Source organism: Plecotus auritus (genome assembly GCF_963455305.1).
Source record: "Plecotus auritus genome assembly, chromosome: 3".
Taxonomy (NCBI): domain Eukaryota; kingdom Metazoa; phylum Chordata; class Mammalia; order Chiroptera; family Vespertilionidae; genus Plecotus; species Plecotus auritus.
The window spans coordinates 215,554,687-215,570,636 of record NC_137772.1 but is presented as its reverse complement, the minus strand read 5'-3'; the positions used below and the strand labels follow the sequence as shown (position 1 = coordinate 215,570,636).

The window sequence follows — 15,950 nt, the reverse complement described above, 5'->3', positions numbered from 1 at the left end:
TTTGCCGACCACTGGCCTAAGGGAAGAAACAAAATCAGAAACCAAAAAGCCAGGAACGGTCTCCTGATTTCTGTGTCTTCTGCTGCCACAGCCTTTTCCTGAGGCATTGGTACAAAATGCGTGGTGGTTTTGAAAGGGCAGGGAGAGACCGACTCCATGTTCCCTTTGTTCCATGTCCTCCACCTCATGGAGTCAGGTTCCTGCCCTAGAACCTCTCCAAGAGCCCAACCCACACTTTTGAATTAGCCAATAGAAATGCAAGAGGAAAGTAAGCCGCGCCCTGCCCCCATGTGCAACCTGACCCCGACCAATCAGCGGAGGCCACACTACCTCACCCCTCCTACCTCTCCCAGGCCCCCTATAAATCAGCGCGTTTGGGTTCTGGGGCTCTCTCTCTCTCTCCACCTCGCCGCTGCGCCGGTGTGTGTGTGTGTGGCGGGGGGGGAACTGGGCTCGAGCTAGCTCGATTAAAAAGGCTCTTTGCTTTTGCATCGGACTCGGCTCCCTGGTGGTCTTTGGGGATCACGAAATCTGGGCATAACAGTTTGAGTAGAGGGCTGGGCAGTTCGGGAAAGGGAAATGCCAAGGGAAAATGGTTGATATCTTGGACTACTCCATCCCTTACGTATCAAGTGTTTGGGTAGCCAGGTGAGAAAGTGACCAATGACGGCGGGGAAGAGCAGCGACATTGGTTAAAAGAGAATAAAGGAAAGGGGAAAACAGAGGTGTCCAGGCTGGGCCCTGAGATATTGGCGAGAGCGCCCGTTCCCTGAGCCTTTACTCCTGGCCAGACATTGGAACCCCACTCTACGTGCACTCTCTGACTTAATGATGGCCCCCGGGGGATAAGTAGGATGATCCCCACTTGACAGGTGAGGAGACTAACGCTCATAGGGGGTAAGAAATTTGCCAAGCAGAGGAGGAATTTATAATGATCTGATGTCAGAGCCCATGCTTTTCAGCATGCTGTCACAATACCTCACTGAAAGGAGGGTGGTGGGAGACATTCCAAGCAGGGAAAAACAGCCTGAGCAATGGCACGGGGGCTTTCGATGACAGAATGCCGCATCCTGGTGATGGAGTGCGGTTCTCCCGCAGGGCTGTCCAGGGCTGTGTTTATAGATGACACTAGGAAAAATCCATTGGGGCTGAACCATTAGTGGTTTTTATGCCACGTTAAAGTTAGACCTTAGGAGAGGCTGCAACATGCAGATACTAGAAACAAAAGAAAAAAATTACCCTCTCTTCAAAAGCTTTGTGCGTTCAGGCTGGGGAAAATGTGTATGGACTTGATTTCTATAGCCAAATAAATTCATAATGGAACTAGAGAAGACCAGAACAATGTTGGAGAAAGGATAAGGGCTCTTCAGTGTGAAAGGCAAGGGCAGAGGGGGAGTCCTTGAAGTGGGTCATTTCACAGGCAGCAAGGTGAGGAGGAATACAATCAGAAGTCTCTACTGCAAGCAGAGAACATTCTGCATTTTTTAAAATTTTATTAAGGTATTACATATGTGTCCCTATCTCCCCATTATCTCCCCAACCCCCCCACTCATGCCCTCACCCCCCTGTTATCTGTGTCCATTGATTAGGCTTATATGCATGCATACAAGTCCTTTGGTTGATCTCTCCCCCTTACCCCCACCCTCCTCTACTTTCCCTCTGAGGTTTGATGGTCTGATCGATGTCTCTCTGTCTCTGGATCTGTTTTTGTTCATCATTTTATGTTGTTCATTATATTCCATAAATGAGTGAGATCTCTGACTGGCTTATTTCACTTAGCATAATGCTCTCCATCTCCATCCATGCTGTTGCAAATGGTTAAGAATTCCTTCTTTTTCACCGCAGCGTAGTATTCCATTGTGTAGATGTACCACAGTTTTTTAATCCACTCATCTGCTGATGGGCACTTGGGCTGTTTCCAAATCTTAGCTATGGTGAATTGTGCCGCTATGAACATAGGGGTGAATATATCCTTTCTGATTGGTGTTTCTAGTTTCTTGGGATATATTCCTGGAAGTGGGGTCACTGGGTCAAATGGGAGTTCCAACATTCTGCATTTTGAGTAAGACTGGGTGGTCCAAAAACGTCCAGCTGCCTGCCATACCCACAGGCCTTGCTCCGAAAAGCCTTGCTTTGCATCCTGTGACGTTACCATCCTGTCCAAAGCAGTAGGGCCAGGAATCTTCCAAAGACAGTCCTGTAAGGGAGCTGAGGTGGTTTGTCATGAGGTCCCCTACCCAATGAGGGACAGTGGGACAGGGACTGTCCATACTGAATAGTGGCAAGTAGACCCAATCATATTCTCTCTCCTGGGACTTTTTTTTTTTTAAATGTTTTATTGATATTTTACAGAGAGGAAGGGAGAGGGATAGAGAGCTAGAAACATCGATCAGCTGCCTCTCGCACACCTCCCATCGGGGATGTGCCCGCAACCAAGGTACATGCCCCTGACCGGAATCGAACCCGGGACCCTTGAGTCCTCAGGCTGATGCTCTATCCACTGAGCCAAACCGGTTTCGGCTCTCCTGGGACTTTTTAATGAAGATGAACCAAAAGAGAGGGCAGCAACAGAAAGCAGAAGCAGAGAAGTAAATATCAAGTCAGCATTTGGTAGCAACATGACAATAAGAAGTAAATTTTCTGCCCTAGCTGGTTTGGCTCAGTGGATAGAGCATTGGCCCACAGACTGAAGGGTCCTGGGTTCAATTCCGGTCAAGGGCACATACCTGGGTTGCAGGCTCGATCCCCGGCCCTGGTCAGAGAGTGTACTAGAGGCAACCAATGAATGGGTCCCTCTCACATCGATGTTTCTCTCTCTCTGTCTCTCCCCCTCCCTTCCACTCTCTCTCAAAATCAATGGAAAAATATTCACGGGTGAGGATTAACAACAGAAAAAAAAATTTCCTTTGGTGATCTTAAGGAAACCAATGTAGCAAAGAGTTAAGAGCATGCATTCCAGGGGTCAACTCTTTGAGTTCAAATATACTTAACAGCTCTGTGACCTTGGATGACTTCCTTAGCCTCTCTGAATCTCATTTTGCACATATGGAAAAACGAGAGAGCCTGCCTATTATGCAGTTATGAGACCATTTATATCAAGTGCTTAGGGTCGTCCTTGCCATATGGTAAGTGCTTGGTGGCTGTTATTATTTTATTCTATGCTGAAGGGAAAACGTTATATTCAGCTTCTCCACCAAGTCTGCCAGCGCAGCTGTTGGGACAGATTTCTGGGTTTCCTTCCTTTTTCGTAAAGCCTTCCACCAAATCCCTAGGTCCCTTCCTTTGAAATCTGAAAGAGGCTAACATAGTAAGCTTAGAAATGAAAAGATAAAGCTTCACTTCAAAAACAGAGAACAAGAGGGAACAAGTGGATAATACAAAGCTACTTCTAAAAGGTTCGATTAAATCATGGAGAATAAAGTCACGTTTGATTAATAAAGGAAATCAGAACATGTTGGGTTTTGTGACTTCTCCTTTGAAGTTGACATCAAGGACAATAACTGCAGCCTTCCACATACCCTTGAGTTTCTCTGCCAATGACAATATTGAGCTTAATGAGCCATGGTTCTGATGAGACGACAATTTTTGTTCTTGTGTACGTAAGTACTTAATCATCGCATCTCACTTTACTAAAACCTCTTGAAGCTTGAAAGAGATTTAGGACTGATAAATTATAGTTATTATAACGCATTCTGGCTGCATTGTACTTTAGGATTTGCAGACAGTTTCAAGTACATTATCTCATTTGATTCTCACCATATCTCTGTGAGGTAGGCGGGCAGTAGGTTAGGCAGGTGTAAGGTAGGCAACCTCCATCTGGGAGGTTCAGGGAGATAAAAGACTGGCTTGAGCCCTAACTGGTTTGGCTCAGTGGATAGAGCGTCAGCCTGCGGACTGAAAGGTCCCGGGTTCGATTCCGGTCAAGGGCATGTACCTTGGTTGCGGGCACATCCCCAGTAGGAGGTGTGCAGGAGGCAGCTGACCAATGTTTCTCTCTCATCGATGTTTCTAACTCTCTATCCCTCTCCCTTCCTCTCTGTAAAAAATCAATAAAACATATATTTTTTTAAAAAAAGACTGGCTTGAGTTCACATAGCTATTAACTAGTGAAAGTGAATTCCACCTCAGATCTTGTGACTCCCAGTCCCATGCTACTTTTACTAAAGGAGTGGAGAATTCTGCAAGTTAACATCCTCAGAGGTAGAACAGGCTTAACTTCAGTTTCAAAAAGGGGGTCAAGTGAGAAGTAAAAATATGTTGCACAAGAGGTGGCATTCCCCATGCCCACGGCATACTTTACCAGTCAGACCCAGAATTCTCTACTGCTTGTCCTGGGGCTGCTTCAAAATCATCCCAACACAGTGCTCTGGGGAGCTACTGAAAGATCAGAACAGACACATGATTTTAAACTTATTTTCATGAAAAGAAGGTTCCTGGGGCATATTCAAGGAAGCTGGATGCTTGCCAGTATTCATGTCAGCCTCTTTCTCCTGGGCACATTTTCCTGCCTCCCTTGCAGCTAGATGAGGCCACGGAATTGGGTTCTGGAATGGACCATTCGTGGAAGTGGGCAATCCTTTTCTTTCCCCATCTACTGGGTGAATGGAGAAGACTCTGAAGATGTAGGGTTCAGCTGAGTCACAAGATGGATGGAAGTGGGTCTTTGAGTGGCTGAATGATTATCCCCAACCCCCAAGCAACATACCCCCTGCGCTTTGAACTATAATTTGAGAAATAAGGCTATACTGAGGCCACCATGACTTGGGAGCCTTTGTTTAGCAATAAAGGGTGACTTCTTGTGATTATGCCCTTCCTTGAATCATCTTTCAGTGTCATTGCTGGACTAGATGGTCTCACACATTTCCCACTTTCAAATTTTAAAGGCCTTATGAATGTACATGGTAACGGACTTGTTTTTCTCTTTCTGCTCCTCACTATACCCTTCCAAGTTAGGAGAAATCCCTAGTGGGGTGACTTTGTTGGGACCACGGGAGTCTAAGATCAGCTATTCCCTCATTCTATCCCTTGCAAATCAGAGTCTGGGCACTTGATTTATTTCCTTCCAACTGAATGTTGATATCCGGGATGCTAAAACTTAAGCAAATGGGGCAAAGAAGCAAGGACAGTTGAGAATGCCGTCTCTGGAGCCACACACTGAGTCCAGTCTAGCTGGCGTCCTGCAGCTTGCATTGCCTTGGTTCTTACCCATTTCCCAAGCCTGATTCCCCAGGTCAAGTAGATTCTGTGAAGTACTCGATACCTATCCAGTAAACCCCTTCTGCTTCGGCGAGCCAGCGTCTGCTTCTACTGCTTGTACTCTGTGCTCATGTGTAAGTGCATGTATGCATATGCACACAACACAGGACTATTCCAGCACCAGCAGGAAGTGTTCTTTGCCAGGGCAATCTCTCCAAAACAGTAATTTGTTGGTAACCTCCTCCTGGTTCAAAAGATTCAGTGATTCTTTCTCTCAGGGCAAAACCCACACATTTTAGTGTGACACCCCAGACCCCGTTTACCTTTCTTGTTTCACTCTTCTCCCGCACGCCGGTCCCTGGGCTCACCCCTTCTCCACACCATTGTATTCACTGTGCACGTGGCCTGTTGTGCTGTTCTGATGCTTGTCTCCATGGCAAGTTCCTGCTTATCTTCCATGTTCTAGCTCAAGAATGATCTCCAGGAAATAAGAGTTTGATGATTTTCCCTCTAGCACTGTGTGTACCTGTTTTATAGCCCTTGTTATACTTTATTATTATTCACAATTTCATCCTTCCTAGTAATAAACTTTTAATTTTTAAAAAAATACTTTTTATTGATTTCAAAGAGGAAGGGAGAGGGACAGATAGAAACAATGATGATGAGAATCACTGATAGGCTGCCTCCTGCATGCCCCCTGCTGGGGATAGGGCCCAGCATGTGCCCTGACTGGGAATTGAACTGTGACCTCCTGGTTAATAGGTCAATGCTCAACCACTGAGCCACACCGGCTGGGGAGTAATTAAATTCCTTGAGGACAGTGTCTGTCTAGTCATCTATCACTACACCTATGAGCACATAGAAAATGCTCATAGGTGTTTGTTGACTGACTGACTGACTGAACATGATCTAGTGTCTGTAAGGGTCCGAGGATCAGCAGAAGGATCTCTAGAACAAATACAAAAAAGACTGTACAGTGTTCCAGCCATGAGCTCCCCAAAGGTGGTTTAGAAGACAGACACTAGCTATGTTGAAATAATGTTTAATGTTTAAAATTTAACAGTGCACACAATACATGTCTTAGCAGTAGAAGAATGAAAATGTATGTATGGTGTTTAATAAAATTGACATTACAAAACAAGACCATGTTAAGAAAACCTTAATAGTAGAAGTAAACATTTAGGTAAAAAACCAAATAAACAACATGCTAAGAGATATGATGCAAAAATCCTAATAAATGTAGTTGCCTAAATCCAGACTTGAGACATTGAGATTTACTTTGCCACTTAAAAAAAAAAAAAAAAAAAAAAAAAAAAAGCAGAATGCCCTTCATTTAAAATGCATTTTTAAAAAATGTTTGCACATTTGTTTTCCTGCTGGCAATCGCAGTATAATCAAGTATATAAGAATACCAGCTGGATTCCAATCTGATAATTAAAAAGTGCACCTGGTCTTTCTGATAAGTATACAGTTCACCTCAGCAATAACAACAAAAAAATCACACAATACATTACTTTGCTATATTAGACCTCCGCTGCTGCCCAGGCCCCAAAGTGAACAGTTGAAAATTACTTCAATTTAAGAGAAAACGAAAACGAAATCTTCAGCACCTTATGGTTTCTAAGCATAGAGAAGTGCGGGCAGAATGGGAGTACAGAAGAGGGGATGGTAACACCAGCGATGTGCTCCTCGGTAGGTTTCCACTTACAAGCCCCTGCTGAAATGGACAGACTGGCTGATTTCTGTATTGGTCATTGTGAGAGAAAAAATTGACTTTCAAAATTTCCTCCGATTTTGGCAGATCCCTCCAACATGTGAAGATTGGAGATAATTTATTCACACAATCATTTCCTAGAACTTTGTCAGATAAAGGAGCAGCACCATCCTGGTGGAGGTCATGGTGAGGCAAAAGGCGTGAGGAAGAAAGAACTTTCAACGTCATACCCACTCTTCCCCAGCAACCTACTGAGTCCTTAGAAAACAAAACAATCAAAATTGTATTTTAGCAAATAAAGCGCTTTCTCGACTGAGTCCGCTCAAACTGAAATGTTTCCCTGAACACTTCAAAAAAGTATGCAATTCCAGGACAAGCAGCTTTCTCTAATGACAACCAGTGCCGAGTTGGCAAAACTGTTTCATGCTCAAGAATATCAAATGATAACGATGCTTAGAAGAGCGCCTGAGTCATAGCAGGGCATGTATCTAATCAGCACAGAAGGCGTTTGCTAGGGAGTTATGTGGTTAAAAAATCCAAAGTTCAACTACTTCTCTTTCGTGAACTTCACTGAGAATGGGAATCTCCTGGCATCTCTTTTTCTTGTTAAACTTCCCTTCTTTTTAAAGGTAAACCAAATCAAACCATTCCTGCCTTATGTAAAAATATTAAAATCTTATACAAACCTTACCAATGGCCTGAGAAATGCAAAGACATTCACTAAGAGATTTGTGCAAAAATTGTTTCTCTCAGAGAGCAGGATAAATTGCAAGAATAAATCAACCTCCAGAATAAAATCTTAGAAGGGATTAGCTTCTAATTTCACTAAATGAACAATGGAGGTTTTATTTAAAATTTGCATATAGCTTTAAAATATATTTAATAAATTTAAATTCTACACAAATACTGACAATTGGTATTATAAAATGTGAACTGGCACATTTGAGGAATTTTAGGACTTACTATGTAAGTTTCCATTACACATTAATAAAATTTCCTTGTACATGTCTTTTTTGATTTATTTTTTTTCATTGTACATTTCAAATACAATTATGCTTACTTTACATCATGTATTCAGAACATCAATCCCCTTGGTTATTATCACAACTTTCAACCTTTTAAGTTGTACCAATATTAAAATCATTAGGTTTGATAGTGACAAGTGAGGAAATACAACTCCTTAAGGGTTGAATGAATAAGCCAGATATAAATGTTTAAGAAAACACAAGTATTATGTGGGTAATATAATTAATTACAAATTGCTTTCTGATCATGAAAAACTCTCTTTTGAACTTGAAAATGATGCACGAGTAGGGTGTATATGATGTGCGCGTGTCTCCTGCAATTCTAACGTTACTGGGTTACACAGGTTTGGGCTAACACTGCACCGCCAACAGGACTGAGAATGTGCCGCATCTGTAAAGCCTCCGATGGAAACACACTCCATACTGAAGTATGGGTTTCCAATCTTTTGTCCAGCTTCCGTTCCTCTTTAGTCAGCAGAAGATGAAGCATCTGTCTTCCCTGTGGCTTCCTCACCAAAGAGCAGCTTTCGAAGTATATTTGCATAAAATGGTCCATACACTTGTTTGTTGAGATTCACAATGTTAGCATATTGACAACCTAGCACTTCCAGCTCCTGCTGAATGACAGCAAGACCTCCGGGCATGGGAGGCAGGCATTTTTGAGGGCTTGGAAGACCAAGTAGGCTCTTCAAGTATAGCTGGATTCGTTTATCTGGGAGAAAAGAAGATAGCTTTATCTGTCCCATTACTAAAGCACATTAATTTTTAAAACATGAGAATAGTAATTATGGTAGGTGGGCTATAATATTATTCCCAATTCTTTACCCTCCCTATATCCATGCCCTTTACAAGGTCGCTTTGCAACTCTTCCCATTACAGATTGGAATCTGTTTCCCCTGGTTTTGAATTGTAGCTGGCCTTATGAATTCCTTTGGCCAATACAGAACACAGCATAAGTGCTGGTATGTTAGTTCCACGCAGAGGCCTGAAAAGGCAAGGTTCGCATCTGCTTTCTCTACCTACCAGGTGAACAAGCCTGAGCCTTTTGAAAGACTGCAGCTCTTCTATCTGAGGCCATCCTAGATCAACCTATAGCCAACCAACTCTCAAACACTTGAGAGAGCCCAGCCAACATCAGCAGGGCTACCTGTCCAAGCCACAGCTGACCATGTATGCATGTGTGAGTCCAGCAAGACCAAAAGAACTACCCAGTTGCCCCAAAGACTGGTGAGCAATACTAAATATTTACTTTTTTAAGTTATGGAGTCTGAGAGTGACTTGTGCGGCAATAGCTAACTGATTAAAATGTAGCGCACTTCTGGGATAAGGCAGGGAATCTTTTACAAAAACTCAATATTTAATGCTTGTCATTTTAGTTATGTACACTAAAACAGACTTTGTAAACTGGCACTGCCAGTTTGGTCCACGTAGTGCTTTTAAAAAATAAACCACATAAGGTCAGGGGAATTCATATAGAAATCCAAATTTCTGGTTCCTCTCAAAAAATCTAGAGATCTGGTTAACTTGGGGACCCAATTACCACATGGCAAGAGTGACCACACATCCAGGTTTTCCTAGAGCAGTTGAAGTTTACACCTGCTGTCTTGGCATAATTAAAAAGAGCACTCTCAAAAGTGTCCTGGTTTGGACAAAAAAATCATATGTTCACCCAACATGTGGCCAACAATCTGAAGGCACTGAAGAAGGGTCACCCCAACTGGCACTCCAGTTTGCCATCTTCTTCACCCTTTGTGTCCCACTGCTTCAACGATCTACATTTGAGACTACTTCACAAAAGCAAGCAAATGCATAAATAAATCGGGCTGTCGAAGTACTGGACAAACCAGACCTGCTACAGCTCATGCTGCTCCCAGGCCTTTCTTTGGCCTTGGAAACAGGAATCTCACAAAGAAGGAGCACTAAGGAGAATAAATGCAATCAAATGCAGACAACTATGACATTAATGAAATTCCTATCTCCAAATGCTTCTCCCAAAAGTCACACATTCTAGCCAGATGTGTCCGAGAACTCAAAGTTCCCCAATAGCCCACATCCATGTCTTAGCCGGAATTGCTTCCTCTTACTAGAATGTTCTTCCATCTCACCTCATCTCTGCCCCACGTCAAAAGCATCCTTCAATGCCAAGCCTAAAGTTATCTCCTTCTGTGGCTTTCCCTAACATCTGTCAGACTATCACACCATATTATTGTTATCCAAGAATGTGTGTCTCTCCCTGCTTAGGTGAGCTCTCTGAGGGTGAGGGCTACTCTTTTTTATCTTTACTAGAGGCCTAGTGCATGAAATTCATGCATGGGAGGGGTGTCCCTCAGCCTGGCCTGCCCCCTCTCCAATCTGGTATCCCTCTCACAATCTGGGACTACTGGCTCCTAACCGCTTGCCTGCCTGCCTGCCTGCCTTCCTGATCGCCCCCTAATCGCTCCTCTGCCGGCCTGATTGATGCCTAACTGCTCCCCTGCCGGCCTGATGGCCCCCAACTGCCCGCCCCTGCTGGGGCCTGATCGCCCCCAACTGCCCTCCCCTGCCAGCCCGATGGCCCCCAACTGCCTGCCCCTGCCAGCCTGATCACCCCCTAACTGCTCCCCTGCCAGCCTGATCACCTACAATTGCCCGCCCCTGCCAGCCTGATCGCCCACAACTGCCCTCCCCTGCAGCGACCTGCCTCCTCCACCAGGACGCGCCTCCTCCACACAAGGTGGTGGAGACGCTAGGACCGGCCTCTTCTGTGCTGTGCAGAGCCATGGGACCCCCAGGCCTCACGGTGCAGAGCGGCCACTGGGTCCCGCCTCCACTGTGCGCGTGGCCACCACCTTGTGATGACATCATGTGAGGGCGTGACGCCACCTGGGCTTTTATTATATAGTATAGCCCTAGTCTGGCATGTGGCAGGCATGTCACAAATGCTGACTGAATTTAAGTAAGAATGGAATGAAAAAGGTCTATAAAGATTAATGCCAAACTAAAAAAAAGGGGAGTCAGGGAGGAATGGGGGCTGGAAAAGGCAGTCAAAGGTAACTTGAGCCTTGCCCATAATTTGTCGACAAGAAGAAATTACTCATGTATGCACAGCCCATACAATTGAAAATTATTTTTTTTAATGCAGATGGCTATAAGCATGCAAATAATACACAGTAGATAAGCTATAAATAACATGTACCTAGTTTTAGTATGCATTTTTTAAACATTAGCTTGAAAGAAAGCTTTTCTAATCATCTTTTTAAAAGTCTAAGAACACAGTAGGAGTTGTAATTGCCTTGTAAATAAACAGCACAACAACTAGGAACAAAAAAAGGCAGACCACGGTGGGTTCTTTGCACAGGGGAGGAGAACCATGGCTAATGCTGGTCAAGCCCTTTTATGTCCTCTAAGTGCTTCATTTCTCCTAACTCCTCTGTGGGCAGGACATTAAGAATCAATCGTGTACTAAAGTTCCTGTTAGACTGGTTGCCTGACTCTCCAGAGCCCAGGTCTATTGTCATCACAGATATGGTCCAAACAGTTTCCCACAAGATTGCTTAAAGGATAAAACTCTTTCAAAACTGTTATTATGCTGAGAAGTGGCTCTGTCTCCACTGTGAATGAGTCAGTTTTTAGGCCAAGACTAAAATGACAGAAGCATCTGTCCAGTTAGGAGCAGCCAAACCGAGTCCCTGACAAAGACGTGCTCTTGGCTACTAGAGTCGCAAGAGAGCCGCTCAAGTGAGTCATTCAAGTTGCTAGGCAACAATACTTTGAATGAGGTTTAAAAAAATGCTTAAATTTTTAAAAGAACAGGAAAGTTGGACTGGGGAGAGAGGGGTGGAAAAAAGTTGCTTTACCAGCTTCCCCCTCTCTTATGGCATTCCAAGTACCTTCCTTAACTAAAGCAAGGGCGCAGAGGACACTTGGATGTTCCAGCTCCAGCCAGAGCAGTAAAGAACATGAGCTCTGGCATTTGACAGGCTCAGTAAGACTCCCTACTCTGCAACCAGCTAGTTATGTGACCTTGGGGGAGAGTTGCTTAACCACTAAGTCTCCGCTGCCTTTGCCCTTTCCACAAATATTTATTGAGTGTCATCTATGGGCCCAGCATGGTACGAGGATACAGCAGTGCACAAACTTGCACCCCATCCTGAGGCCTGCACACCTGTGGGGGACAAGCGACATGTGGCAGAGACTGCAGTGTCTGCCCCTCTTCCTCCGAGGAACACCATCTCCCAGGTATCAGCTCTTCAGCTAGAGGTAACGGGCTGTCGGACAGACTCATCACCAGTGAAGGTTATGCCACAGGCGGCTCAGCCACAGGCGGCTGTGGTCATGCTGGGCTTGTTACTGTGATCAACTGCCCCCTGAGCAGCCTGCAGTGCTGCACACAAGACTGCTCTTTTCTGGGGAGGGCTGAGGCCTCGAGCTTTTAAGTGGCCTGTGTGGCCTAGATCCTGAGCATTCCGTGTCTCCAGGGATAAGGATGAGAGAAACTATTTGAGAGCCTCAAATAAATAATAACAAGTATTTGTATTCTTAGGGAAGTCAAGTTGTACTTTAAAAACTTGCAGATTAGTCCCAGAATGTTATTGTGTTCTATTCTACACTCCCTTCTTCCTTCTAGTCTTTATTTCTCACTCTTGATAGTAGACACTTGCTTTGCACCCTACATCATCACCTGCTCCCTCTTCTCTTGACCACAGCACCCGATTTTGTTTGGGGGAAACCATCTGTCCCCTATTCTCAGACCAGGTGTTACAGCAAAAGTGACTCACCCTGGCTCCATGATGAACACATGTCTTGGACCCTAAGTTCCTTCCCCTCTGGCCACCAAGACTGATTCAAGAATGGGACATGACCCATAGTCAGGCTAACAGGAGCCAATGAGCTGCCAGGGAAGCCAGCTCCTTGTTTTAAACAGGGGAAGAACCCTGGCTGGTGTGGCTCAGTAGTTAGAGTGTCAGCCCATGTACCAAAGGGTTGCGGGTTCGATGCCCAGTCAAGGGCATGTACCTGGGTTGCAGGTTCCATACCAGGCCCCAGTTGGGGTGTGTATGGAAGGCAACCAATTGACATATCTCTCTCCCATCGATGTTTCTCTCTCTCTCCATCTCTTCCCCGTCCTGCCCTCCCCCCCAACTTCCCATCTTCCACTTTCTCTAAAAAGCAATGGCAAAGATATCCTTGGGTGAGGATTAACGAAAATAAATAAATAAAATAGAAATAAACACGAGAAGATGTAGGCTTGAGCTGAAGCTGTCTCACTGTGTGGGAAGAGACGACCTGTGAGGCAGCCAGCCCAGAGGAAGGCAGTGCCGAGGGCTGGAAGTGGGGAAACTAGTGCTGGGGACACAGGTTGAGCTCTGGTTAAGCTGTACCTGCAGACAGCCCTACCTCTCGTCTTTTCAGTTACATGAGAAAATACATTCTCTTTTTGCTTAAGCTAGTTGAGATTCTTAGTCACAAGCAACAGAAAATGTCCTACTTGATACATCCTCCATTTTCCCAACTTACCAACACAGCTTGACACCCAGATATTCATGTTCTTAGCAAGCAAGTACAACAAAAGCCCACCCATTATGCCTCGAAGTTCCACAGCGTTCTCATTCTTTGTCTCCTTATGCCTGACCAAGGAAGGGGCTTCGGTTGACTGAGGCCAGCTCACGTACTACTGATGTCTACTTTCTGTGAACATACTGTCAGTTGGTTTGAACTATCATATGGATCTAGATTTTAACATTACTTGGCAGCATTTTGTTATTTTCCTCGTAAAAATCTACTGTCTGGATAGTAAGATAGAAGGCTCTGAAACATCCCTTACTCCATTACATATACACACTTCAGAAGCAGCAAGTCCCAAACCTTTTAAAATATTAATACTATCTTCATATTTTCAATATTTATTCTCCAAAAGGAGCAGGTAGATTGTTTAAAACTAAATGTTGACTGACAGTTAACATTAGTCAAAACCAGCAAGTTAAAGCAAATAGGAATTGAAGAAGAAAACGATAAAAATATGAGGACCCACCAATCAAAGACCGGATAGGATTGTCCTCCTTTTCAATGCTTGAAAATTGACCTACAAGATTAGCTTGAACCTCCCCATTTAAAGTGGGTAGGCCTCTCTCCACCAGGGTCTTGTTAACCTCAGCACAAGTCTGAACACCAACAGAATTCAGGACTTCCTTCAAGTTAAAGGTCCTACAAAACAGAAAACAAAACCCAATCAGAGACAGTTTTTGTCCCCGTTTATTGTTGTTGTTTTTTAAAATATACCAACATGCCCGGCCGGCGTCGCTCAGTGGTTGAGTTATGAACCAGGAGGCCACGGTTAGATTCCCCATCAGGGCACATGCCCAGGTTACGGGCAAGATCTCCTGTGTGGGGCATGCAGGAGGCAGCCGATCAATAATTCTCTCTCATTATTGTTGTTCCTATCTCTCTCTTCCCCTCTGAAATTAATAAAAATAAAAAATAAAATATACCAGCTTATTTCAAACATTTACCTATTTTTTCTTATACAAACAACAGTTATCTCTATTAGAATGAACTCAGAATATAGAAACTCCTCCCAATCACCAACACTTTGTAGTTAAGATTTTTTTTAAAATATATATATTTTATTGATTTTTTACAGAGAGGAAGGGAGAGGGATAGAGAGTCAGAAACATCGATGAGAGAGAAACATCGATTAGCTGCCTCCTGCACACTCCCCACCGGGTATGTGCCCGCAACCAAGGTACATGCCCTTGACCAGAATTGAACCTGGGACCCTTGAGTCCGCAGGCCGACGCTCTATCCACTGAGCCAAACTGGTTAGGGCAGTTAAGATTTTTATATGCTTAAAACCACTTAATTCTCTACATAGTGTTTATATAGGAAAATACAGGCAGAAAAATGTGGTCCCTGAAAATAAGTCTGCAATCCCATTTTCATGCAGAGCTATTATAAAAGGAAAGAAAATACTGATTCTTAAAATAAACCTTTGGTCTGAGTAGATTTCATTCATAGATTTTTTTTTTTTTAACTTGGAAAATGAGGTAAAATCAATTCCTTTATCTATGCCTGAGCTGTAAATCTGTAACACCAATCAAAACAAGAAATGAAGATATTTAGTGGTCAATTCCATAAAAAGCAAATTACCTAAAACTCTTGACTTATCATGACCCAAGATAAGAAGCTCCTTCTCATTGCTACTTTCAAGCAACTGATCAATAATGCAATTATACAGAGTTCAGAAAATTGTACAAAGTAATTAGCAGTTGGTTATTTAATAGGTAAGGAAAAAGGTAGTTAGAAAGTGCATTTGTTGGGTCTACACTATCGGGGAATAATGACTGAAAACTGCACCTCACTATCCAGAAAGGATCTTTAAAATAATCCTGTTCAAAATAGGAATTAAAGAATGAGAGGCCCAATGATAGGAGGTAATGTAATGTGGTTATAGCATAAGCTGTGGTGTCACACAGACCTGGGTTCAAATCCTGACTCTTAATGCTAAACTTGCTATGAGATTATATTAGCTCTTGGCAGATTGTCAGGCACATAGTAAATGCTTAATAATAATAATAAGAAGAAAAAAGACTGTTTATCATTATTGCCATCATTAACAACAACAACAGCCTGGCCAGTGTGGCTGAGTGTTGACCCATGAACCAGGAGGTCACAGTTTGATTCCCAGTCAGGGCACATGTCCAGGGTGCAGGCTTGATCCTCAGTAGGGGGTGTGCAGGAGGCAGCCAGTCGGACCAGGGCTCAGACCTTGCTTTGCCCTTTTCTTGCTGTGCAGCCCAATGCAAAACCTTGGGCTTCTGTTCAAAATGAGAACATTGGATTTTGTAACCACTCGGGCTCCTTTTGGCCCTTAATATTCTAGGATTTTATCAAGTAATTTATGTGCTCTTTGAGTAATGTGCAGGAATATAGGAAAATAGGTGCATCTCCCTCCATTCAATGAGAGGAAGAGAGTCCGTGTCCCTGAAAACACCTAAAAGGGGAAGCAACCAGCAGGAGGCGCTTAACCCATATAGGAC

At 43.8% G+C, this 15,950-nt stretch overlaps 1 protein-coding gene across 3 annotated transcripts in view; it reads right to left on the bottom strand.

Moving 5' to 3' along the window:
- Positions 1 to 6,223: 6,223 nt before the first annotated feature.
- The window catches only part of TCP11L2 (t-complex 11 like 2), a 41,737-nt gene continuing 32,010 nt past the window's right edge, over positions 6,224 to 15,950 (bottom strand). For all 3 annotated transcript variants that reach the window (XM_080659930.1, XM_080659931.1, XM_080659932.1), the window contains 2 exons: positions 13,946 to 14,118; positions 6,224 to 8,647 (listed from right to left, as the gene is read on the bottom strand). In XM_080659930.1, coding sequence (XP_080516056.1) covers positions 8,403 to 8,647; positions 13,946 to 14,118 — 418 coding nt within the window. In that variant the 3' untranslated portion in view covers positions 6,224 to 8,402. The remainder of the gene's footprint in view (positions 8,648 to 13,945; positions 14,119 to 15,950) is intronic.